Raw genomic sequence first — 25,422 nt, forward strand, 5'->3', positions numbered from 1 at the left:
GAAATTCTCCTCACATGCATTAGATTAAGATAACAAAAATGACAAAGCTGGAGAGATTGTGGGAAAAAACAGATACACTAATGATGCACTATTGGTAGAGTTGTGAACTAGTCCAAACATTCTAGAAAGCAATTTGGAACTGAAAGGTATAAACATTCAATGATCCATATTCCTTGAGCTAGCAATACCACTAATAGGGCTATACCCCAATAAGAATGAAGAAAGAAGAAAAGCACCCAAAAACACAAAAAAATTTTTAGTAACAGATTTTATGGTGGCAAAAATTTGGAAAGTAATAGGATGCCCATTATTTGGGGAATGATTGAACAAGTTATGGTATATAAATGTATAGAGGGCTGAAATTCCAAAAAGGTATGCTTGAATCAGACAACTGAGCACTTAAGGCTAATTACCTATTTGATGTGAGACAATGACTCTATTAGCATATATTTGGATAAATGGCTCTTCTCAGCATTGGAGGGTGGAGCGATAGAGGCAGAGGCACTTGGTAGCAGACTGAGGAGGAGAGAGGCTGGTGACTTAGGACTCCAGAATCCAGGAAACATCTTTGGCAAGCCTTGTGGCAGTTTGCCTGTTTCCTTCACTTTTCCCCCTAAAGACCAAGGATTTTAATTTATCCTGACTCTGGCTGACCCCAAGACCCTCCAGGGAGCTAGCCCATACTCTATATAAATGTGATGGAATATTAGTTTCAGAAAAACAGATGCAAAGTAAAGTGAACAAAACCAGGAGTGTAAAGGGCTGAAACTCTTGAGTTAATGCACTGAGGTTAGACAACACAGCACTTAAGGCTAATTACTGGTTAGATAATACTCTATAAGCACATGCTTGGAAAATGGCCCTTCCCACCATTCTGTGCTGGCTTGATAATTGATGTATACAGAGAATTGTAGGAGGGACTAGGGGGTAGAGCAAAACTAGCCAGAGTAACTTCTGGGCCGGAGATGAAAAGGAGAGGTCTTGGAGATTCTGCATCCATCAAATTCACTCCTACCCCTAAAGACTAAGAATAAAGACCAAGGACTTTCACTTATCCTGATTCCAGCTGATTCTAAGCTATCCAGGGTGCTAACTCGGTCTTTCACACAGGAGAATAAGCCACACAATAATAGCAATGTTATAAAAATAAATCAACTCACAGATATTCCACTGGGGTTTACTGAAGAATTTATATACTAGTAATAGCTAAGCTATTAACTACCACAATGCATTCCATAAAGTCTATTTTATAACTCTACCCATAATAATATAAATGTACATATACACAAATATATATGTATATACACAAACATATATACATACATACATATATATATGGGTATATCTTTTACTGAGGACTTTCAAACTTATAAATGCTATGGTCCTTCCTTTTCATAGTGAATTGCTACTTCTTACTAGAAAAGTATCAAGGAAAAGTTCTAACTCCTTTAAAAAAAATTTCTGCAGTCCTTTCAACAAAAGAACATGCCTCAAGGCTATTCTCCCAACAGTGACAGTGCTCAGGTTACCTGGAGAAAAAAAGAAATTGTTAGAAGTTCAGCTTCTATTGATACTGATGGCTTATTCTGCCTAACCTACTATCTGCTACACCTAGTCCCTATTCTGTTTTAATATCCCTAAACTGCTGTAGGATTGAGTCATTTTTCATTGCCATTTGAGTTACCTAAATTTTTGATTCTATAAGGATATAGGAAGAGCTTTTTGTTTTCAAAATTACAATGTTCACCGCAGTTCCTTAAAGTAGGTTTTGTTTTTCCAGCAGCAACAGATTTCTGCATCCTGAGAGCATTCTGCTCCTATCCTCATCATCCCATAATTTAGCTAGTCACTTGCCCTAGATTTCCTGGAAACCAAAAAACTGAACCATCTTTGCCATGCTTCAAAGATAGGATCTTTTCTGTAAATGAAGGAAACCCTGATAAGTCATCTTTGAAACTATCACCCCATCACTGATGTTGCAATCCCCAATAGCCATCTGGGGATCTGCCACCTTTCTCCCTTTTAAGTCTTCTAAGATCATAGGTCTCTCTTCATTTCAGGGAGGTAACAGAAACTCAAATTGAGACACATATCTGAGTTACATCCTCTCATTTCCAGTCTTCCTAAAACCTCTGATGGTTTATAGAAAAATACCTTTCAATAAGCCTTATTAAGCATACATAATTTCTGAATGAAAGGTCTGTTATTTTCCTCTTTAAGTAGATAAGTTTAATAACAAAATCATACATTTCAGAGAACTATTAATAGTAATAATAATAGTGTTAATGTTGATAACAACACTTATATGAATCTTTAAGGCTTACAAAGCACCTTAAATAGGTTATCTCATTTAATCCTCAGAAGAACTCTGAAAAATAGATGCTATTATACTTCCCATTTAAAGATGAAGAAATTAAGTATGAAAGAGATTAAGTATTATGCTGAGGGTCATGCCTAGTAAAGTAAAATGAGGAAAGTGATCAGACTTTCCTATTTATTTTATTTTCCTATATTTACAGATAATTCAAATTCTACTTTAGGATTTAAATTCAAGTCTTCCTGACTCCAGGTCCAGCACAGCTTAACAGTAGCACTTGCCAATTATCTCTAAATGTAGGATGTAAAGTGGATAAAAAGAATCTAGCCAATTCTCCTATTTCAGTTATTTCCTACAGATCTCTTAAATTAACCCCAATTCATTTAATGAGAGTGGTAGGGCAGTAAAATAACACATTACAGATGGTTTGTCAGATGAATGGTGAGTGTAAGGAATATTAAAAGGCTATGATCTGATAGAAACCCCTGAGGTGCTTATCACTGAAGGAACAATCCTTTGGATCTGTAGAGTTCCTTGTTCTTCCATAACTATTGCCATGTCAGTGGGAAGCACCAGCATTCATATCATGATTGCAAGACAAATATCTGGCAATAAATGATTTTGATACTAGAATGCTTTTGCGTACATAGAAGAAAACTTCTGAAGTTAAAGTGTCATGTTATTATGGACCAAAGCCAAGGGATATATGGCTGAACTCATGGTCAGTTTCTTCCAATTCATGATTGGTAATTTTTTTCTCTTTTAAGCAACTAAGCGTTGGAATGTATCACTATTGCTTACTAGAAAACTATCAAGGAAAAATTCTAACTCCATGTAAAAATTCTGCAGTTCTCTCAACAAAAGAACATACCTCAAGGCCATTCTCCTGACTGTGACAGTACCAGGTTATTTGGAAATTAAAAAGAACTTTGTTAGAAGTTCAGCTTCTACTGAAACTGATAGCTTATTATGCCTAATCTACACCTTGAGTGGTCTCAAAAACAGATGTCTTTAATCTAGTTGGGGGGGGGTGTCTTTAATCGGTCAGTTTCTCAAGAATGACATATTTTAAGTGATTGTGGGAAGTGGCTACCATGTCAGAGTGAGAAGCATGTCCAGTTTATATCTGAATGATGACCCAGAGAGCAACCTTGTAAAGAAGATAAAGGAACTACTACCATCATCCAAGGGGGAGAAGTCTTTTTGGCTTCTTAAAAAAGTTATTAAGGAGGAATAAAACATCTGGAATTTTTAGCATTCAAAATAGGTAGTTACCAGTGGATACTCTTCAAAGAAAACTATTAAGTAAACATGAAATTTAAAGTGGATTACAAATAACTGTATTTAATGTATATGTTTCTGCAACTTAGGAAAGTCATCTTCCAAATAGGTGAGTTGCCCACACTTGGTCAGGACATGAGTTCTCAGAGAAGGAACTGTTTTGTTGCTGTTGTTGTTTGGGGAAGGGAGAGGAGAGTGGTTTCCGTGAGTTTTATTTATTTATTTTTGCTTGTCTGATTTTTTCTTTTTTCTTTCTTTCTTTCTTTTTTCTTTCTTTCTTTTTTTTTTTTTTGTATCCCCAGAATTTAGCACAATGCCTGGAGCATAGTAAGTACTAAATAATTGCTTAAGTTCACTGACTGATGCCAGTTAACCTCACTTCTACAGGTGCTAACTCAGTAGCACCAGGTCACAGCAGCACTGCCTAATAAAAAGATAGCACTGGCTAATCAAAATACCACCCAAGACAAATACTGACCTGACTCTTAGCTTCATTTAATCCAACAACAAGCATTTATAAAATGTCTATTTTATACTAGGCACTGTGCCAGATGCTGGAGATGAAGAAACATTTATTCTAATGGCTTTAAAAAAACATACTTTCTGGCCCACAGTTTTTGATTCCTAATTTAAACATGAATATGGAATGAAAAATAATTGAATAAAAAGGCAATCCAGAATCAAAGAGACTTAGTTAATCTGTTCTTCCCTAGGAATCTCAAGCTCTTAAATTCAAGTCAAAATCAATCAAGAGCCAGTCCTCTTACTCATTTCTCTTCTTCTTGGCAATGCTCTTGACTTCATGCCTTTAAAAGAGCCAGAGGTAGTTAATTCTACCTCATATTGGTCAATGAAACATCAGGATGCAGAACAGTAGATGCAAAATAAAAATCTATCATCAGAGAAAGGAAATGTTCCTTTTATTAGGCTTCCCTAGCAGTGATTAAAAGAACATTTGATTTAGCTTCTGATTCTTAAGACTTCACTATTCCTAGTCCACCCCTGACCCACTATACTGCTACTTCCTGAGCACCATCATGACATCCCACACCCAGTGCACAAAGCATTTCTGGCAGCATTTTGGATTTCTACCTCTGGAAACAGTATTCAAATTAATACTACCATGTTGGGAAAGGACATTCTGGATTAATTGCTTCATCCACTATCCCTATGAATTCCCTGATTCCTATTATAAGTTCTTTGACATCTGGAATAAATATTGCTTTTGGCATTTGTATTCTTCGCAGACTTTTGAGTGATTGAGATCCGAGTTCAAATTTGACCTCAGACAGTAGCCATGTGACCAGGAAAACTATTTGAGCTCACTCATCAGTAAAATGGGGATAATAATAGCACCTACTTTTCAGGGTCCTTGTGAAGATCAAATGAAATAAAATATATAAAGTATATTGCAAACTTTAAAGTATGAAGCTGTTATTATTATTGTTATAAATTACTGAAATATTTATAGGATCCTAGTATTAAAAGGAACATAGTATCCTTGTTCTCCATAAATTTTTTATTTAATTGGAAAAAACGAAGCATATATACATCAAAGAGTTAAATAAAAATGTGAGAGAATGTTTTTGAGTAACAAAATAAGTGGCAAGAAAAACAGAAAAGGGCAACAATGGAGTTTAGATATCAGGTAAAGTTTCATAGCATACTAGAGCTAGATCCTGAAAATTTTTTTGACAGATTGAGAAGATAGGAAAGGGCATACTAAACAGAAGAGCATGGACTGTTTGGGGGATAGTGAAAAGGCTAGTTGGTCTAAATGGCACAGAAAACTCGTTAGAGAATAATAAGAAATAAAGGTGAATAAAAAGAATTTTTGCTAGACTATGAAGATATCTTGAATGTTAGCCATAATGAGTGCATTAGGATATCATCCAGAAAGTAGGGATGTCAAATTCAGATAGAAAGGAATGTCTGCAAGAATCATAACATTGTCTATGTTGCACTATATTTTATTTATTTTGTTAAACAGTTCCCAATGACATTTTCACTTGGTATTGGATGCAAAACTTGAAAATTTTGAGGTAGCATGTGAGTTTGACACTTCTGTTGCAGAGAATAGGAACTACTGGAAGTTTCTGAGCAAAATGTTCTAAGATGAAACTAGATGCTCACTCCCCCACGATTACTAGAATGGAAGCCTGAGTCCTTTTTTGTAGTGGCAAGGAACTGGAAATTGAGTGAATGCCCCTTAGTTGGGGAATGGCTGAATAAGTTAAAGTATATGAATGTAATGGAATATTACTCTAAGAAATTATGACCAGGCTGATTTCAGAAAAGCCTGAAAAGACTTCCATGAACTGATACTAAGTAAATTGAGAAGAATCAAGAGAACACTGTATATAGTAATAAGAAGATTATGTGATGATCAACTGTGATGGAATTGACTCTTTTAAACAATAAGATGATTCAAGGCTGTTCCAACAGATTTGTGATGGAAAGTTCCATCTACATCCAGAGAGAGAACGATAAAGACTGAATGAGGATCAAAGCATAGTATTTTTACCTTTAAAAAAATTGTTGCTGTTTGCTTGTTTTTTTTCCTTTCTTGTGTTTTTTTCCTTCTTTTTGATCTGATTTTTCTTGTGCAGAATGATGACTAGAGAAATATGTTTAGAAGGATTGCTGTTTAACCTATATCAGATTGCTTGCTGTCTTAGGGAGAGCGTATCGGGGAAGGAGTAGGAGAAAAATTTGGAATACAAGGTTTTGTTTGTTTGTTTTTTGCTGAGGCAACTGGGTTTAAGTGACTTGCCCAGGGTCATACAGCTAGAAAGTGTTTAAGTGTCTCAGGCCATATTTGAACTTGGGTCCTCTTGACTTCAGGGCTGGTCCTCTATTCACTGCTCCACCTAGCTGCCTGAATACCAGGTTTTGCAAACTAGACTAGAAGTTGAGTCTAGCTGAGGAGCTGTTTCAGTATTCTAAGAATAAAGTATTGACAATATGAACTGGGTTTCTGGCAGTGAATAGGAATGTAGAGAGGGAGACAGTGGTGCAAGAGACATTTTGAATGAAGGAAAAAAAAATAAAGCCTAGTGAGTGGTCAGATCCTGATTAAGGGTACCCCAGCTGTAATAACTGTATCATTCCATTTGTGTTTCTCCCTATTAGGAGTTCCTTAAGGACAGAAACTATCTCGTTTTTCTGTATTTTTGCATATTGTACACATGTGATATATATGTATATATATACACATACATACAGGATACACAAGTGGTGCATAAACATATATGTGTGTGTATGTGTATATATACTTATATAGCTACATATCTACAGAAACACATATACATGTGTAAAATATAAAGAATATCTATGTTTTGCTATTTTTAAAAATATGTATATTCCGGAACCTGGTTTGAAACTATGGGAAGTTCCTCAATAGTAAATGAGTCCATATGTAAAATGGTTAAATAAATGATGTTTGAATGTAATGGTGTTATAAGACATGAAGAGCAAGTTTCAGATAAAAGTGGGAAGTCTTGTAGACTACAATAAGTAGAACTAGGAGAAAAATGTATACTGTAACAATAACACTGAAAAGTGAACACTTTTGAAGGACAAATTAGAAGAAGCATATGGTCTTGTAAAGATATAATGAGATTTGGGTTCTTTGTATGAAGGGAGAGAGAAGCCTGAAGGATGGAATAGTTAGAGACCACAGATTTAGAATTGAAAGGTATTTTAGAAGCCACCTTAACCCCCTCATTTTATAGAGAAGAAACCAAAATTCAGAAAGGTTAAGTGACTTGCCTTGAATCACACAACTTGTAAGTGTTAAGAGAAAGAATTTGGACCAAAGTTTTTCTTAAATAACATCTGGCCCTTATAACCACTGTTATAAGTTCCACAGTGCTACTGCCTGGGAAAGGTGGGTTTTGGAGAGCTCTTTCTAATTCTATTTGAAAGCTCATCCACCAACTCATCTTCAAAAACTCCATCTGTGTAAAGTAAATGCTGGAATTTTGTTGTTCTGAAAAGGGGGCAAGGCAGAAGGATGGAGAGGAAATTGGGAGTGTTCAACTTTTACTTAAATTTTGCACTAAAATTCAATTTACTGAAATTCTTCATAGTGAAATTCAATTTAATCAGCAAGTATTAATTAAGCACCTATGAGATGACATAGTATATAGATAGTAAACCTTGAGGCTCAGAAGAGTTAAATACTACAACTTCTGACAGAACTTCTTATCTACTTGACCCCAAGCAAATTCCTTGACTTCTCAGTGCACTAAGCTAAAAAGTGTGGAGAAGCAGCAGATATGCATTGGAAAAAGGCTTTTCCTCACCTGGAGTTCGTTCCGTAGACCAATGAAATCACTGATCCAGTCCCTATTCCTGTTTCTATCTAGATACCTATTACTATTAGGTATCACAAGAGGGCAAAAGTTGTATATGAGGGACAAATTCTGCACTTGGGGAGTTTACAATCATATCAGAGAAACAAGGCTTCCATCAAGGAAACATTTAATTCCTTCATTAGATTGTAAGCTTTTTTCCATTAGATTGTAAACTCTGAGGGCCGGTATTATCTTTTACCTCTATTTCTATCACAGTACCTAGCACATACTAAATGTTATTAACTTAAAGTTTATTTATTGGTTTATTGATTGACTGTTAAAAGAATGAAAAGGATATATGCAATCAGGTCTACAGTGGATGCTGCAGACCAAGAGTAAAAGAACCTCAGAAAAGGGAATGATCAAGATTTATCTTTTTGAAAATTAGTTTTCCCTCTTCTCTCTCAAAGTCCTCATAGTTCAGCCAGAAGATATTTGCCTACATTTAAACCAGTCTCCTAACTTTATTACATAATCTACCTTATATTGCTTTTCAACAAGTTGTCCTTTAGATACTGAGGTCCTTAGTCTGACATCTCTGAACTTGAATATCTATTTCAATATATTGATTTCATTTTTAATTCTATGTATTTTCTTTTATGCATTTAAAACCATGCCTCAGAAGTTCACAAGCTTCAAAAGATTGCCAAAAGGGTCCCTCCACCCCCCCTCTCCCCCCCCATCTCTGTCTCTCTGTTTCTCTATCTCTGTCTGTCTGTCTCTGTCTCTCTTTCTCTCTCTCTCTGTCTCTGTCTTTCTCTCTCTCACACACATACACACACACACACACATTTAAAATGAACTTTAATAAAATCAGATCTCTGTAAACCTCTTACAATTACTATTTTACCCAGGTAGGGGATAGGCAAAGCCCTCCAAAGTGATAACACATTTTAAAGTTGGTTATCATATGGGTTTTAACACTATATACTTTTATGTTTAATATTCTCTTGCCAAATACTGTTGTCTTGTAAAATGAACAAAGGGAGAAATTCATGCTGATTTTAAAAATTCATGTGATTTTTTATGTCTGCCAAATGTTAATTACAAGTTACTTAATATGAAAGACACAAAATAAAAACACTTGCAATCTCTTCCCTTCCCCCACCAAAAAAAAATAAATAAATAAGAAGCAGCAGCAGCTTTTTTAAAGCTGTGAACCAAAAAGAACAGTCTTACAGACAATGGTTAAGAGGTAGGCTAATTCCCAGGGAATTTCTAAAGAGTTTTTCCTCTTGTTACCTTGGTAACGGCTACCTTGGCACCCTTGTTGATAAGCTGCACCACATTATCCGCTTGGCCTTTGTACGCAGCTATGAGAAGGCGTTCTGAAAGCACAGCGACCACATCCTGCTGGCTCATGAATTAGGAGAGAGGTTTTCAGGCAAGGGGTGGACAAGTTCCGTCAGTTCCAAACAAAGCCTGCGACCCAGGCTGCCCCCACAGACAGAGGTGTTTCCAACCTCACTGGAAGGTGAGTTTTATGATTATGCCATCTTCAGGACCTGTGGGTTAGAAAACAAGATGGCCCTCAGTGTCATTCACCCCGTATCCTGGTTCCTACTACTTTCTATCTCTTAGGAGAGGATACTTCCCAACTGCTATTTGGTGAGGACTGAGTAACCAGGAAAATAATAAATGACTGGGACAGGATGTGCAAACTAGTGGGGCTGAAGCAAATGGAAATGATGGAATTTTCAGCATGGGTGTCCTGAAAATGAGCAATCTTTCTTTTCTTTCCTCTTTCACAAACATTCTCTAACAGTATAAATCCTGCATTGTATAGCATAAAAAGCATTGCATGTAGGATCAGAGGACTTTGGATTCAATCCCAGTTCTCCTATTCTCTCCCTGTGCAACCCTGAGCGGGTCACACTTAACCTTTCTGAGTCTTGATTTCTTCATCTGTAAAATAAGAGCATTAGTTGAGATGATTTCTGAGACTCTTCTCAGTTCTAAATCTCTGATGCTACAATGCAGGTCCTTATCAACATTCATCTAGACAATTTTCAATAGCCTCATCTCATGGTCTTTCTTTACATAGTCTCTTCCCTTTCCAATGGGTCCTTCATAGATCTGCCAAACTGATGTTCCTAAATCCCAGGTCTAACAATGTCACTTCTCTGCTCAAAAAAACTTCAGTGCCTCCTCAGTACTTTTAAGTTAAATTATAAACTCCTGTTTGGCATTTAAAGCCCTCTATAATCTGACTCTAATCTATCTTTTCAGGCTATTCCATGCTATTCTCTGGCATTCACTCTGATGTTAACTATTGTTCATTTATTTCAGTCTTGCCTTAACTCTTCATGATTCCATTAGATTTTTCTTTTGGGGGAGGGGTAAAGATACTCGAGTGCTTTGCCAATCCCTTCTCCAGCTCATTTGACAGAAAAGGATACTGAGGCAAACAAGATTATGTGATTTATGCAGGGGTCACACAGCTAAGAAGCTGAGGCCACATTTGAACTCAGCACTGCATCCACTGTGCCACCTAACTATCATATTCTCAGAGAGAAAGAGAGAGAAACAGAGAGATAGAGACATAGAGACAGAAACACACACACACACACACACACACACACACACACACACAGAGACAGAGAGAGAGAGACAGAGAGATAGAGAGACAGAGAGACAGAGAGAGAGAGAATATCTAACTTTGTGCTGAGTTCTTTGCTTTCTCTTACATACTGCATTCTAACCTCCAGTTTCCTTGTCTTTAAAGAGAATGTCTCTTTATGCCAGGAATGATCTATCTCCACCTTTGTCTCTGGGAACAACTTCTAAATTTAAAGGCTCATTTCAAATGTCACCTCTTTTAAGGCTATTTGTGATTTCCCCAATTGTTAGTGACTACCCAACCTCACCCATGCATATTGAGAGTATATATCCTGAATTTACTTCTCTATGAATATCTGATATTCCCTGGTAAAATGTAAGCTCTCTGAGACTAGGTACTGTCTCACTTTTGGATTTGAATCTCCAGTACTTAGCTTGGTTCCCAGCACATAGTAGGCATGGAAATATCTGACTTATTGGATGAGCCTATGGCTAGAGGTTTTACTACCAGACATTTCTATTTTTAACGGCCCAAATCCATGATGCTACCTATCTTTTGCCAGGAATATCTTCCAGCTTATTATATAGGGCAGAAGTGTCTGTGTGTTATGGGTGTATTACCACAAAGCTCATCATACTCTCTCTTTTGTGTATCATATACTTATCAAACTCTACACCACATTAACCTAAAAATGTCTGGAGTTATAGATTCTTCCTCTGAGGACAACAGCCATTTCTGTCTTTTCATCTTTACTCTCCGTCACTGTGTAAAATGCAAATAGAGTAATGCAGAGTAACCTCTTGCAACAATGTTGTAAGAAACCCAGAGCTAGAATTTTTTCTTTAATAAGTTTTACAACAAAGTCATACTGAAAAGAATTTGGAGACCACCTTACTGTCCAAATGGAATTTGAAATGTGTACCAGCTAACAAGGGGAAGAAAAAAAATCTTATTTTAAACCACCTGCTGGGTATTGAGAAAGAAAGCCTATCTCTGGGCAGCTACAACCAGTATGCTTTAGCTCCTCTTTCCCCAAGCATGACAAAATAAATAGGATTTTACCACTAAGAATTGAATCAGTTTTGTTTTTGTATTTTAACTCAGCTCTTTCAAAATCAGTATTATAACCAGTAAAGTAAACTCACAGGCTCATGTTTAGATGCATCATTTCCCACATCACTAACCTTACATATCTCAGAATGCTAGATGGAAATTGATGCAAATTTCAGAGTTCCCTATCTAGTACTTGCTATCCTGTGGTTTAAATGCAGCAATTCCTACTGAAGCAGCCCTGAGCCATAATTATAATAAAGCATCTAAAAATTAATTGTTTCATCAGATCACTTAAGTGGATTAATTTTCTCCTTTAGGAAAAGGGTAGCAGTGTAGGAGAAAAGAATACTCAAAGGACCAATCTATCATTGCTGTGATTGTAGAACAGTTATAGTTTCTTTGTCTTTCAAAAGAAATTTAAGAAGCATGTGGGTAAAAGAATAGATCAAAGGAAAAATGATGTGTCTCAAAACACATGACTCTTCAACACTGATGAACTCAACAAGTGTATACTCTGTGCTAAATACTGTGTTAAGCATTAGATTGAGATACTAAGAGACAAAACAACCAAAAAACCAAATCCAAACAAAACAAACAAAACCCAGCCTTGGCTTTCAAGCACACAACACAATGGGGGAGTTTTCATTCCACATTTTAATTTAGAGAGATTTGTCCATCTTTTGCTCTTTGGTTATTTCCAATAACAACCATGCATTTCAATCAATATGTAGCCAATTGAAAAGTATAACTATTTCTTCATTTATTAAATGATTCAGGTTTTCTTATTCTTCTGCTTTATCTGTAGCCCAAAAACACATGTAAAGGTTATCAAACAAAGGGAGAAAGGGAGAAATCTCAATAAATCCATCTGATTAAAAGAAGATTTTAAGAGTCTGTAAGTAACAGTTATCTATTGTGATTTGGGGCAGTTGGAACACAACCTAGCTAGAGATGGTTTTAATATAAAACAATGAACAACATTTTTTTCCTACTTCTTTTTATACAATCCCTAGAATACTTTCTCACTTTCCAAATATATGAAGCCACCATTCTTACTTACATTTCATTAACTTGAAGAACATCCAGACTAAATACATTTAAGCTTCTATTTAGGCTATATGATTACATCAGGGATGAAGAAAACCTATATTGAGCTCAAATGGCTAGAAATAATGCAAAAATGGATAGCCACAGTCCCATAAGTGAGCCCTATACCCCTAAAATCTTTATCTTTCATTTGAATACTTGGTATCCATGTTCTTATCATGACCCAGAAAGATAAAGAGCTGGAATTGGATTATGAAAGACCTGAATTAAAATGCCATCTGTTTTAGGCACTAAACTGTATGATTCTGGGCAAATGACTTAACTTTTACTTGCCTTAGTTTCCACATCTAAAAAACAGAGATAATAATAGTACGTAACTTGCAGGGTTGTTATAATGAGATATCCCAGAGTAGATGGAAATGTTTTCTAATCCTTAAAACATTAAATAAATTCTAACTTATTACTGAGATAAATATACAAAGCTATCATTAGTCTCTTCTTTGAAATAATATCATGAACCAATTTGTACAAATACTGTGACCAGAGCTGAAAAGCCAGCCCAGCATGTTTAGCTCTTAGGAGGACCAATTTTCACCTGGTTTATGGGGTCTCACTATGGTTTCAAGAGTCCATTCAAGCAGTTAAGCAGCCACACCTAGCAACAGAGTGGTACCTAGTCATCATCTGAAATAGATGGAATGGTTGAACAAAGAAAAAGAGACACACTCAATTCAGTCCAGCAGAAGCTAGACAGCTCTGCCAGGCACTAAAATTAAGACATAACTATATTTACAGGTATGATTCCAAATTCCCTATATAGTCTCATTTTTTTTCTCATAGAGGCTTTCCAAATAAAAAGATAAATAATCTCTCAACATCGTCCCTTGCTGGAACAAGCCACATCACTATTATTTTTGTAAGTGACAAGAGGAACAATTGCCAGACATATTAAAAGCAAAAATATAACTACTATTTATTGTTCTGAGCTTTAAAACCACTTTAAAACTCCCTAATCAACAACCTATCTTATTGAGTCAAAAACTATGCCACCAAGGTAACAGCCTGAGTCACAGTGCAAACAGAATTTCACACTCTTTGCAAAACTGGTGGCAAATTCAGGACTTGAATTCTGGCTATCTAGATCCATCTTATTGGAAGGAACACAGGTTTTCAAGAACCAAGGTTTGAATCCTGGCTTAACTATTTACCAGCCGTGTGATCTTGAGTCAGAGGTAACAGTAGCATGGTAGAAAGAGAGCTGGACTTAAGCAAGAAGAAAGAATTTGAGTTCTCCTTCAGATATGGACTGATTGGATCATTCCAGACAAGTATCCTAGGCAGCTCTTCAAAACTTTTAATTTGCAAGGCAGATGCTGATCTTGTTTCCTAGCTTGAGTTCCTTAGGAAGTATTTCCTATATAGCTGAAATCACAATTCCATTAAAAAATCTAACCTTAATCTCAACTCAGTCTTTATGTACAAAAAAGGGGATGACCTCAATCCCAGTGTAAAATTCAGGGCACACAAACAAACTCCCAAGAAAGGCAGATGAAAATGGAATTGGGAAATGTTTACCAAAATAAATAAAAATATAATTCAACATAGATAATTTTAACTTGTGTTTTTCCTTCTTTTTCCCTCCCTTCTTCCCTCTTTCTTCCCTCCCTCCCTTTCCCTCTCTCCCTTCCTTCCTTCCTTCCTTCCTTCCTTCCCTTTCTCTTCAAGGCAACTGAAATTAAGTGACTTGCCCAGCGTCACACAGCTAATAAGTGTTAAGTATCTAAAGCTGGATTTGAATTAGGATGCTCCTGACTCTAAAGATGGTGCTCTCTCCACTGTACCATCTAGCTGCCCCTAATTTGTGTATTTTTAAGCCAATATTTAGCCTGCAGAGATATGTTTTTATTTGACTTTGACACCATTTTCCTAAATGACTAGCTATGACTTCCTTTATGACTATCTCCTTCCCTTCCACTCCTCCATACCTGGAAAATCTTTCTTGGCCTCTCTGCATCCTTCAAAACTGGGCTGAAATCTCACTTTCTCTAAGAGGCCTTTCCCAATATCTCCCTCTCTCCACTACTGCCAGTACATTCTCTGTGACATTATTTCCCATTTACACTGTATATATCTTATATGTACATAGTTCAATTCATGTCATCTCTCACATTAGAATGTGACTTTGGCAAGGGCTATGTTTTGTTTTGTTTTGACCATTTTTTTAAATTCCCCCAGAGATTAACAAAGTGTGTGATGAATAGTAAGAACCATGCACTGGAGAATACTAATAAATACTTATTTTTATAAATTTTGTGATCATCAAACCCTTATCTTGTAGTGGAAAGCACTAATAAATACTTATTTTTATGATTTTGTGATCATCCAACCTTACCACTTTTATGGTAAGGGATCTAAGTGTTATACAGGTTTAGATTCAATCATTTCATTCTAAGGATGAATTATCACTCAACAAATGAGTTTATAAGAATATAATGAAAACGTCTTTTTTAATTCTACTACTTTTGACCCACTGACTTCTAAGTCCACAGTTTCATGTGGGACTGAAATAATAGTGCCACAAGTTAGTGCTATGAGTATCTCTCTTCAGCATTCTAGAATGTTTCCTGCTTACCCTTCAAAACAGCAGTTCTCAACTTTTTTTCATAATATTCTTGGCTCCTAACTTGAAGTTTCCCAACTGTGGAGGAATGGGGAGAAAGGGAAAGAAATATTATAACAATTTGTGAACTCAGGTAGAGGAGAGTCTGCCTCAATGTCCAAACATTCCCACACTTCACTGGTAATGCTAGAGGTAAAGGATGAAAAAAAAATTATATCATTCAAAGCTCCAGTCAAACTTTGCTCCAATTCTTCCCCCTTTTGAAATAATTGTGAATAAAGCAGAGAGGAGAATAAATAGCAAAGGAAGAGGAAATATGAAAGGGTTGTAGTAGTATAATAGACTGGATAGAATTTAGCTATTTCTCCCTGATATTGGTGCATTCCCTTCGCCACCTTCTGATATATCATAGCTAATTCTTTCTTTAAATTTTAGGTATTTTTTTGATATTTATTGGCTGCCTATTATGTGCATAGCATATCTTTGTGAAAATATAATTATCATTAAAGTTTTTTTAAAAATCAACCCTGACTTACCAGTAATTTCTTTTGCCAAAGTCAGTTTTCAACATGTTGCTCACTTTATAGGGTTTAGGAGTGAAACCTTAAATGTGAACATGCTGTCAGTTCATTAGGCAATAACATGCGTACCCAAGGGAAATTAGGCAGAAGACTTGAAAAATTTTGCATCTTTCTTCCACTATAATAAATATTGTCCTCCTTTCCTCCCACCTACCTACTCATTATCATTGTTACTTAATTAGTACTCACTTTTGTGTTGCCCTTCCTAGTTACTTATGCACAGAGGGTCACCTAGTTCAACCAACAGCAATGTGATCTGCTTTCTCTTTAAATGAACAGCCATAAATCTGTGAGACTGCCTTTGTCTCCTTCAGAGAGTTTTGCAGCCTAGTCTCTGAGGACTCAATATCTAGAAGCAAATATATGTAATCTCTTGAAAACTGTTTCAGAAAAGACCTGCAAAAAAACACTTTTCAGACATTATGCATGCTACAATCACAAATTCACTATCCAGTAAAAAGGTGGTTAAGTACACATTACCAGTTAACAAAAACTATGGCTTTTTCCACCTGCTGCTACAAGCTCAGAGTAAAGATGGATTATACTTACTTTCTGGGAGTTCTTGTCCCCCTCTCTACATCTTGTTCTTTCTTCCCTGATTACTGCAGTAAATTCTTTCCTGGAGAAATCATTGCCCTCCGCAGACTGTCATTTTCGGTGGGTCCCGGGCGATTTATGTTAGAGTGCTTGCTGCTTGTTTCCCACCCCACATTTAGCCTCTTTTGCTAGTTGACTAATATACATCTAAAATGCATTATGACCTCCATTAGCCTTGAGATGTTTTGTAGTTACTAGTGCGCTCTCCACATCTTCTGAAGTCCGAGATCTCTTGACATTTGTTGAGCTGCACTGGTTCTCCAGCACCCGTCACACAAGACCTGTAACATTCTTTTCACTAGCTAAATGAATCCAAAATTCAGCACGATGCACTTGAAGGAAGCCCAGCTGACTGAGAGACCAAGTTTTCATTCCTCTGCTGCTAATTTATGGTGGTGAAGAGGGTGTGTGTGTGTGTGTGTGTGTGTGTGTGAGAGAGAGAGAGAGAGAGAGAGAGAGAGAGAGAGAGAGAGAGAGTCAACAAGAGGGTCAAAACTGTACTGAATTGCCCTCTTGAAAACACTTTGGAGGAAAAAACCTACGACTGCTTATCCACGCAACAGATACACAGAAACTCCACCCTCCACAGCTGGGAGTTAACAGCAAAGTGACTGCACCAACGCAGGCAGACAACACTCAGCGATGCAGCACTACACAGATATTTGTAATCCAGTTTGCCTCTAGAAAATTTTGTCTAGATGATTTCTATTCAGAGGTGGGCTGAAGGGGCTTATAAGAGGACTGGGATAGGAAATACCATTACTGCTATTCAGTCTTTTTTAAATGTTAAATAAAACTAATTTCACTGATACTAGCAAAGTCTGCACTGAGTCTTTAAATTGCTAAGACTAAAGCATCAGAAAACTAATTTTTTTCAGATCAAAAAAATCATAAGAAGCAACAGGATAGATAGCTCAATTTAAATAAATTCTTCCCACTTTTTCTTCTAATTCAATTCAAATCAATTTAGTTCAATCTGACAGATTTTTTTTATTATAGCTTTTTATTTACAAGATATATGCATGGGTAATTTTTCAGCATTGACAATTGCAAAACCTTTTGTTCCAATTTTCCCTCTCCTTCCCCCCACCCCCTCCCCCAGATGGCAGGTTGACCAATACATGTTAAATATATTAAAGTATATATTAAATACAATATATGTATATATCTGACAGATGTTTACTGAATGTTTACTAAGTACCAGCTTCTGTGAAAGGCACCAGAGATACCAAACAGAAAAACTATATAGTTCCTAACCCCAAGGAGATTCCATTATACTGTGTGAGAAATAATATGCAAAAAGAAAATGTGTTAAATAGCAGTTAATTTCCGGGTGGAGGGTACTATTCTGGGGATTAGGGGAGGATGGGAACAGAAGAGACTACACACAGGAGAAGGAGACAATTGAACTGAGCTTTTTACTTTTAATTTTAAAAAATATTTTATTTAAAGTTTTGAGTTCCAAATTTTTCCTTCCATCTCCTCTCCCTAAGATGGTAAACAATCAAATATAGATTATACATATGCAGTTATGTAAAACATTTTCATATTAGTCATTAATAATGAAAAAAGAGTAGAAAATAGTATGCTTCAGTCTGTATTCAATCAATATCAGTTATTTCATGGGAGGTGGATGGTATGCTTCATCATTAGTCCTTTGGGATTACCTTGGATCACTGTATTGCTGAGAATAACTAAGTCAATCACTGTTCTTCATCGAACAATATGGCTGTTGTTGTGTACAATGTTCTCTTGGTTCTGTTTACTTGATCAGTTCATGTAAGTCTTTGCAGGTTTTTCTGAAACCATCCTGCTTGTCCTTTCTTATAGCATAATAATATTCCATTACCATCATATCCCATAGCTTGTTTAGTCATTCACCAATTGTTGGGCAGCACTTTGATTTCCAATTCCTAGCCACCAGAAAAAGAACTGAAATAAATATTTTTGTAAGTCCTTTACCTTTCTTTTGGTTGTCTTTGACACATGGACTTAATACTGGTATTTCTGGATCAAATGATATATGTGTGAATAGTTTTATAGCCCTTTGGACACAGTTCCAAAATGTTCTCCAAAATGACTGGATTAGTTCATAATTCCACCAACAGTACATTAGTGTCTGAATTTTCTCACATCTCCTTCAACATTTAACATTTCCCTTTTCTGTCATATTTGCCATTCTGATAGGTATGAGGTGGTAACTCAGAGTTGTTTTAAATTTCAATTCTCTGATCAATAGTGATTTAGAGCATTTTTTCATATGACTATACATAGCTTTGATTTCTTTGTCTGATATTATTTGATCATTTATCAATTATAAAATGACTTGTATTTTTACAAATTCAATTCTCTATATATTTGAAAAATGAGAACTTTATCAAAAATCCCTGTTGCAAATTTTTTTTCCTCCAGTTTTCTCTTTTCTTTATTTTTTTGGTTGCATTAATTTTGTTTGTGCAAAAACCTTTTAATTTTATAAAATCAAAATTATATTTTGTAATGCTCTATTTATCTTTTGGGAGGAGGAGGTAGCGAGATCAAGTCAATTGGAACTGAGTTACCCAGGGTCACACAGCTAACAAGTATCAAGTATCTGAGGTCAAATTTGAACTCAAGGTTCCTGACTCCAGGATCAGTGCTTGATGTACTGTGCCATCTATTTGTTCCCTTTCTATATCTTCTTGAACTGAGCTTTGAAAAAAGAAATTCTATGAAGATGTAAGGGAAATACATTCCAGGCACTGGCTGCTGTTGTTGTTCCTGATCTATATAGCTGACCACTAGACTCAGATGCCTCTGGAGGAGAAAGTGAAGCTGGTTTGCACAGCTCTAGCATATTTAAATCCAATTGATATTTCATAGCACCATCTCCCTAATATCATGGTCCCCTTTAAGAATGATGGAAAACAACAACAACAAACAACCACCACCATCCAACACCAGATTAGTAGCTATAATATAATCAGAAGTTAAACTGACAACCCTGATCAGTTTAAAAAAAACAAAAAACAAACCTGTTGAGGACCTACTATGTACTCTCCATTTTCCTTAATCTAGCAACTCACTTTAGTTTTACTGAAAGTAAAATATGGCTAAGGCACTAAATTCAGATTCTGGAATTATATTCATTCTATCATCTGGTTTGTTATTAACCAGAAAGCAAGATGGAATACCCCACTGGATGCTATTAGGGAATCTGGGTTCCACTAGTAGAATAAGTTTTCCAATGGAAACATAACTATAAGCCTAAGTGGGTTTTGACTTTTTTTTTTCCTTACCAGGTCACCTTGCTCTCTTTCACAAACTGTAATTGAATGTTTCTTTCTTTTGAGAAGACTTGTCCTTTTTATCCCAGAAGTTTAGTCATATTTTGCTTTGTCATACTTTGTCTAGTCATTTTCAATTGTGTCCAATTCTTAGTGATCCTGTTTGGGGTTTTCTTGGCAAAGAAACTAGAGTGATTTGTCCTTTCCTTCTCCAGTTCATTTCATAGATGATGAAAATGAGGGAAATAGGGTAAATGACTTACTCAGAGTTCCAAAGCTAGTCAGTATCTGAAGTTAGATTTGAACTTGAGCCTTTCTGATTCCAGGTTCAGTGCTCTATCCATTGTACCACCCAGCCATCTTGTAATCATGCCACCTACCCTCCATGTAAAACCTCAAAACCAAAGTTAGGAAACCTGGATTCTAGTCCCAGTTCTGCCATTAATTGTGTGAATGTGTACAATTCACTTAATCTCTGAGAACTTTATCTTCTTATCTGCAAAATGAGAAGAGAGGATGGACTAGAGGATCTCTAAGGTACCAGCTACCTTTTAAATGGGAATTACATTTCATCTGAAGCCAATTGATAAAAATAAATAGCATTTACATAGCACTTTATTTTACCTTCACAATAGCACTAAAAAGTGGGTACTAATATAATCCTCATTTTACAAATGAGGAAACTAAAGGCCACATAACTTGTACGCTTCTAAGGCAGGAATTAAATTCTGACCCTCTTGTGAACCCAGATCCAGTGTTTTTATCCACAGTTGCACCTAGTTATTTTTCCTCTCCTTTCTTTGGACAGATAGCTCTGGCTGGCCTTTTACAACTATAGAAATGTGAACAACCAGAAAGTGGTCTCTAAATTTGAGATTCTGAAAAATTTTCAGGCATTACAGGACTCTTCGATGACATTTTTATTCTAAACAAAAGCTGGGTGAGAGCTAGAAAAAAAATCACTTCAAAATTCTAATCCCTTTAGTTTGTTGCAAATGGGCAGGAACTAAATTAATTTAAAAACCTTTCTTTATTACCAGTAGATAATTAATATTCAAAGCACTGTCTAAAACCAGAAAATTTCCAATGACTCCTACCTTCACTAAACATATTCTATTGGGAAAGAAATGAAAATATATAATATATCTAGAGATACATGCAAGAAGATGTGGTGGTGAATAAAAGAGAAATTCATATAAAATACTCTAAGACAATGAGAATGGAGACAACACTTTTAACCATGGAGACATCAAGGAAGGCTTTATATCCGAGCTCAGAATTAAGAAAGAAAAGAATTTTAAATAGTGAGATAAGGAAGTATCAACTCCCACAGATGAGGGTACAAATGTACAGAGGTAGAAGACAACATGGTAAAGTTGGGGTTTAGTTAGTATAGGTAGAATGCAAAGTGGGTAAACAGGAAAGAAGGTAATAAAGGAAGTTGAAAACAGAGTATGGCTTTAAAATCAGCTGTAATAATAGTCTTAGTAATAAAGGGCTTAATTAGGTGGTGGGAGATTTAATGGTAATGTTCCCCAAAAGGGATGTTCTCCCAAGATGTTGTAGCGGTACAATAGATAGGATTTAGGATTATGGATATAGAGTTTATAACACAGGGAAGACTTTATCCAGTCCCCTCATTTTACAGTTGAAGAAACTGAGGTAGGTAATATGATAATGTAATTTGCCTAAAGTTAAATATGAAATGGATTCATGTCTAGGTCTTCCAACTCCAAATTCAACATTGCTTTCACTTTTCTACACTTGCAAGTGAATAGAATTTGTGTATTTGCTTTAAAGTAAAATATAATATAAAAAGGTTAAATATGAATAAGCTAAATCAGGATTCATGTCCAGGTCTTCCAATTCCAAATCCAGCATTGCTTTCACTTTTCTACATTTGCAAGTGAATGGAATTTGTGTGTTTGTTTTAAAATCAAGAGTTTAAAAGGACAGTATCTCCATGTTTTGAGGTGGGTAACATGGAAAGTTTTTTTGTGAGAGATTGGTGAACTCTTTTTAGTTGAAACAGAAACTTATAAGTCAGAGTTACAGAAGAAAAAAGAAGAGAAAGATCAACACGGACTAGTTAACAGATGGCTTTCAGGTTTGAAATCAAAAATTGTAATTGGATCTTCAAGGCAATTAAGAGGAATCAATACAAGCTTCTGAGTAGTGATCAAAGTGACAGTCTAGGAGATGATTCTTGATTTTCACAGAGGCTAGAAACAGGGAACCCAGCAAGGACATTGTCATCATAGTACATTCAGTGTTAGATTCATCATTTATAACTTTTTTGGCTTTCTACCTCTTACAGTGTTTGGCTGCCAGGGGTTGTTTCACTGGCTGGTTTAAGCCAAAGCTGCATACACCAATGTCAAGTTGATATACTACACAAATTTTTTTAAAAATTGGTCCACTCTCTCTCCCAGAATACATCATCTGTTTACAACTCTTTCCTTTTATCTATTTAGATTCTACTCACATTTCGAGACTCATTTCAAATTCCTCTCCCTCCACAAAGCCTTTCCACACAAATCTAACCCATGGTAGCTTAATAATTAATCACATACTGCCTTGTATCATTTATGTTGAACTGATATTTATCTGTTGAATAATAATTTCTGTTAGTGAAGAGAGTGTGTTCTAATAATATTATTTCCTTTTTAGCCAGAAGAAAGCCAAATTTCTTAAATGAGATCCATAATCATTCAAAAATGTCTAGCTTAACAATTCACACAGTAATAGCCAAGTGGATAAAGAATGATTATTGTTCAGACATGCATCTGCATTGCCCATGTACATCTTAGATAAATATAGCACATGTACAATTGTTGTGAGAAGCTAGATGGCATAGTGGGCACAATCCTTAGCTTGGAATCATGAAGACTCATCTTTCTGAGTTCAAATTTAGCCTCAGCTGTGTGATTTTGGGCAGGTTATTATAACTCATCTGTAAAATGAGCTGGAGAAGGAACTGGCAAACCATTCCAGTATTCTTGCCAAGATAACTATGAATAAGACCACAAAGTCAGACATGACTGAACAACAATATCAACAGCTGCTATAGGTGCACCTCTAAAACCAGCATCCTCCTAATTCAGATTGGATATTGAACTGAAATGGGTCACTCACAAGCTACTGGACATTTTACAAAAAAGATTGTTTAATCTGCCCTAACAAAGCAAAATTTTGCAACAAGGATACAGCACTGCTTGGCTCCTCTGGACACAAGCCCTCTTGTCTCCATCTGGATATACCAAAGGTATAGCAAACACCCATAAAGTCTGAGAGTCATGGATTCCTCATGACTTGGGCTTTTAATTGGCCCTATGCCAGGAAACTGTTTCAGAGAAAACAGAGCCAATCAGATTTCAGACCAGAGAGAAACAGCTAAAGAAGTTGACTCTCAAGGAAGTTGCAGGGTGTGTATGTGTGTGTGTAAAAGATTTTGTGTCAATATAAGGGAAACTACATCCAGAAATTGCTATTCTATTGCAATACATTTCTTTATGATTATGTTGGGAGAGAAAAATCAGAACAAAAAGGTAAAACTATGAGAGAGGAAAAAAATTGAACATTGTACATATTTATTTACACTCAATCTCCATAGTTCTTTTTCTGGGTTCAAATGGCATTGTCTATCCAAAGTTCATTGAGATTGCCTTAAATCACTGAACCACTGAGAAGTTGAACCAAGTCTTTCATGATTATCATACAATCTTGCTCTTACTGTGCACAATGTATTTCTGGTTCTGCTTGTTTCTCTCAGCATCAGTTCATGTAAGTCTTTCTAAAATCAGCTTGTCCATCATTTTTTATACAATAATATTCCATTACTTTCACATACCATAACTTGTTCAGCCATTCCTTAATTGATGGGTACCTATTCATTTTCCAATTCTTTGCAACCACAAAAAGAATAGCTACAAACATTTTTGCACATGTAGGTTCTTTTCCCTCCTTTATGATTTCCTTTGGATACAGACCTAATAGTGGTACTGCTGGGCCAAAGGGTATGCACAGTTCTATATCCCTTTGAGCATAGTTCCAAATTGTTCTCCAGAATGGTTGGATCATTTCACAATTCCATCAATAACGCATTAGTGTCCCAATTTTCTCACATCCCTCCTCCTCCATTTACTATTATCTTTTCCTGTTATCTTAGTCAATCTGAAAGGTATGAGGTGGTACCTCAAAGTTGTTTAAATTTGCACTTCTGAATAAATAGTGCTTTAGGATCATTTTTTTCCCCCATATGACTATAGATGACTGAAATTTCATCATCTGAAAATTGTCTGTTTATATCCTGGGGAATGACCTGTATTCTTAGAAATTTGACACAGTACTTTGTATATTTAGAAATGAGACCTTTATCAGAAACACTGGCTGTAAAATTTTTTTCCTAATCATGTTTAACCTTGTTTGTGTTGGTATTATTTGTGTAAAACCTTTTTAATCTAGTGTAATCAAAGTTGTCCTTTTTGCATTTCATAATGTTCTCTAGTTCTTTTTTGGTCATAAATTCTTCCCTCCTCCAAAGATCTGATTGGTAAATTATCCCTTGTTCTCCTAATTTGCTTATGGTGTCATGTATGTCCAAATCATGTATTCATTTTGACCTTATTTTGGTATGGGGTGTGATGTTGAGTTTCTGACATATTATTTTCCAGTATATCCAGCAATTTTTGTGAAATCGTGAGTTGTTAATGCAGAAACTTGGTAGTTTGGAGGTTTATCAAATAATAGATAGCTATAGTCATTGACTATTGTGTCATGTTGTACAGTGCTTTGAATGAGCTCAAACTTCTTCCTGAAACAGATACATCTGTTAAATATTAAAACACTGTAATATAGCTATAAAGCAACAAATGTCACAATCTTTTTTTTTTTTTTTGGCTGAGGCAATTGGGGTTAAGTGACTTGCCCAGGGTCATACAGCTAGAAAGTGTTAAGTGTCTGAGGCCATATTTGAACTCAGATCCTTCTGGCTTCAGAGCTAGTGCTCTATCCACTGCAACACTTAAGCTGCCCCCACAATCTTTTAAGTACTAAAGTTATAAGTTACAAAAAGACAATAGAGAGATTTGTGGTGAGAATGGAAAGGTTGCATTATGGAAGAGAAGTATCATAATGTATCACTAGAGAGATGAATGATAAATGGGCTCGTCATTTAAGGAGTCCAAAGGATACTGGTTGTCTAGCCTGTGTACTTTATTAGTATATATTCAATGTCAAGAGATTGAAAAGAAGGCTACACAGAGGTGAGCTCTTGCTGGTAGAATTACACAGAATGAGAAGGTATTAAAAAGTTGAGAATGTGATCACTGGAAAGAGTACTGCCACAAGAGATCAGAGATCACCCATATTATTGTTAAATAACGCATAGGAGTCTTAGAGATATGGAGCCAACCCAATACAGATGCGATTAACAGTAATAACAATGTTTCCTTCTTTTATGAAGGTGAATGTGTCCTACTTAGATAATATTTCTATAAAATCAAATCTATCTTATCCTAGGACATCAGGGAGCTTTCTGGAAACGCAGACACTCAATGCTGAAGGTGTTTAGGGAAAGTACCTTCAGTACAGTAACAGTAGACTGTTGTCCTATTTCTTTACTCCTTATTCTGCAGGCTAGGGACAGAAGGAAAATCTGTGTTTTCCCATGTACATGTACATTCTCAAAGTGTGTAATTCTTCTGTATCTGGATGAAGAGCAACATTTATAGGAGTGGACAG

The 25,422-nt window shown here is 35.9% G+C and overlaps 1 protein-coding gene across 4 annotated transcripts in view; it reads right to left on the reverse strand.

Annotated features, from left to right (window-relative positions):
* ANKRD6 (ankyrin repeat domain 6) overlaps nucleotides 1-25,422 on the reverse strand; it is a 198,144-nt gene that overhangs the window by 83,246 nt on the left and 89,476 nt on the right. For 2 of the 4 annotated variants that reach the window (XM_031964527.1, XM_003769281.3), the window contains exons 1-2: nucleotides 16,367-16,816; nucleotides 9,199-9,461 (exon numbers count right to left, since the gene is read on the reverse strand). In XM_031964527.1, coding sequence (XP_031820387.1) covers nucleotides 9,199-9,318 — 120 coding nt within the window. In that variant the 5' untranslated portion in view covers nucleotides 9,319-9,461; nucleotides 16,367-16,816. Of the gene's footprint in view, nucleotides 1-9,198; nucleotides 9,462-15,248; nucleotides 15,329-16,366; nucleotides 16,817-25,422 lie in introns of those variants that run through there. The other 2 variants (XM_031964525.1, XM_031964524.1) reach the window with 2 other exon arrangements.

Source organism: Sarcophilus harrisii, chromosome 4 (assembly GCF_902635505.1).
Source record: "Sarcophilus harrisii chromosome 4, mSarHar1.11, whole genome shotgun sequence".
Classification (NCBI taxonomy): Eukaryota; Metazoa; Chordata; class Mammalia; order Dasyuromorphia; family Dasyuridae; genus Sarcophilus; species Sarcophilus harrisii.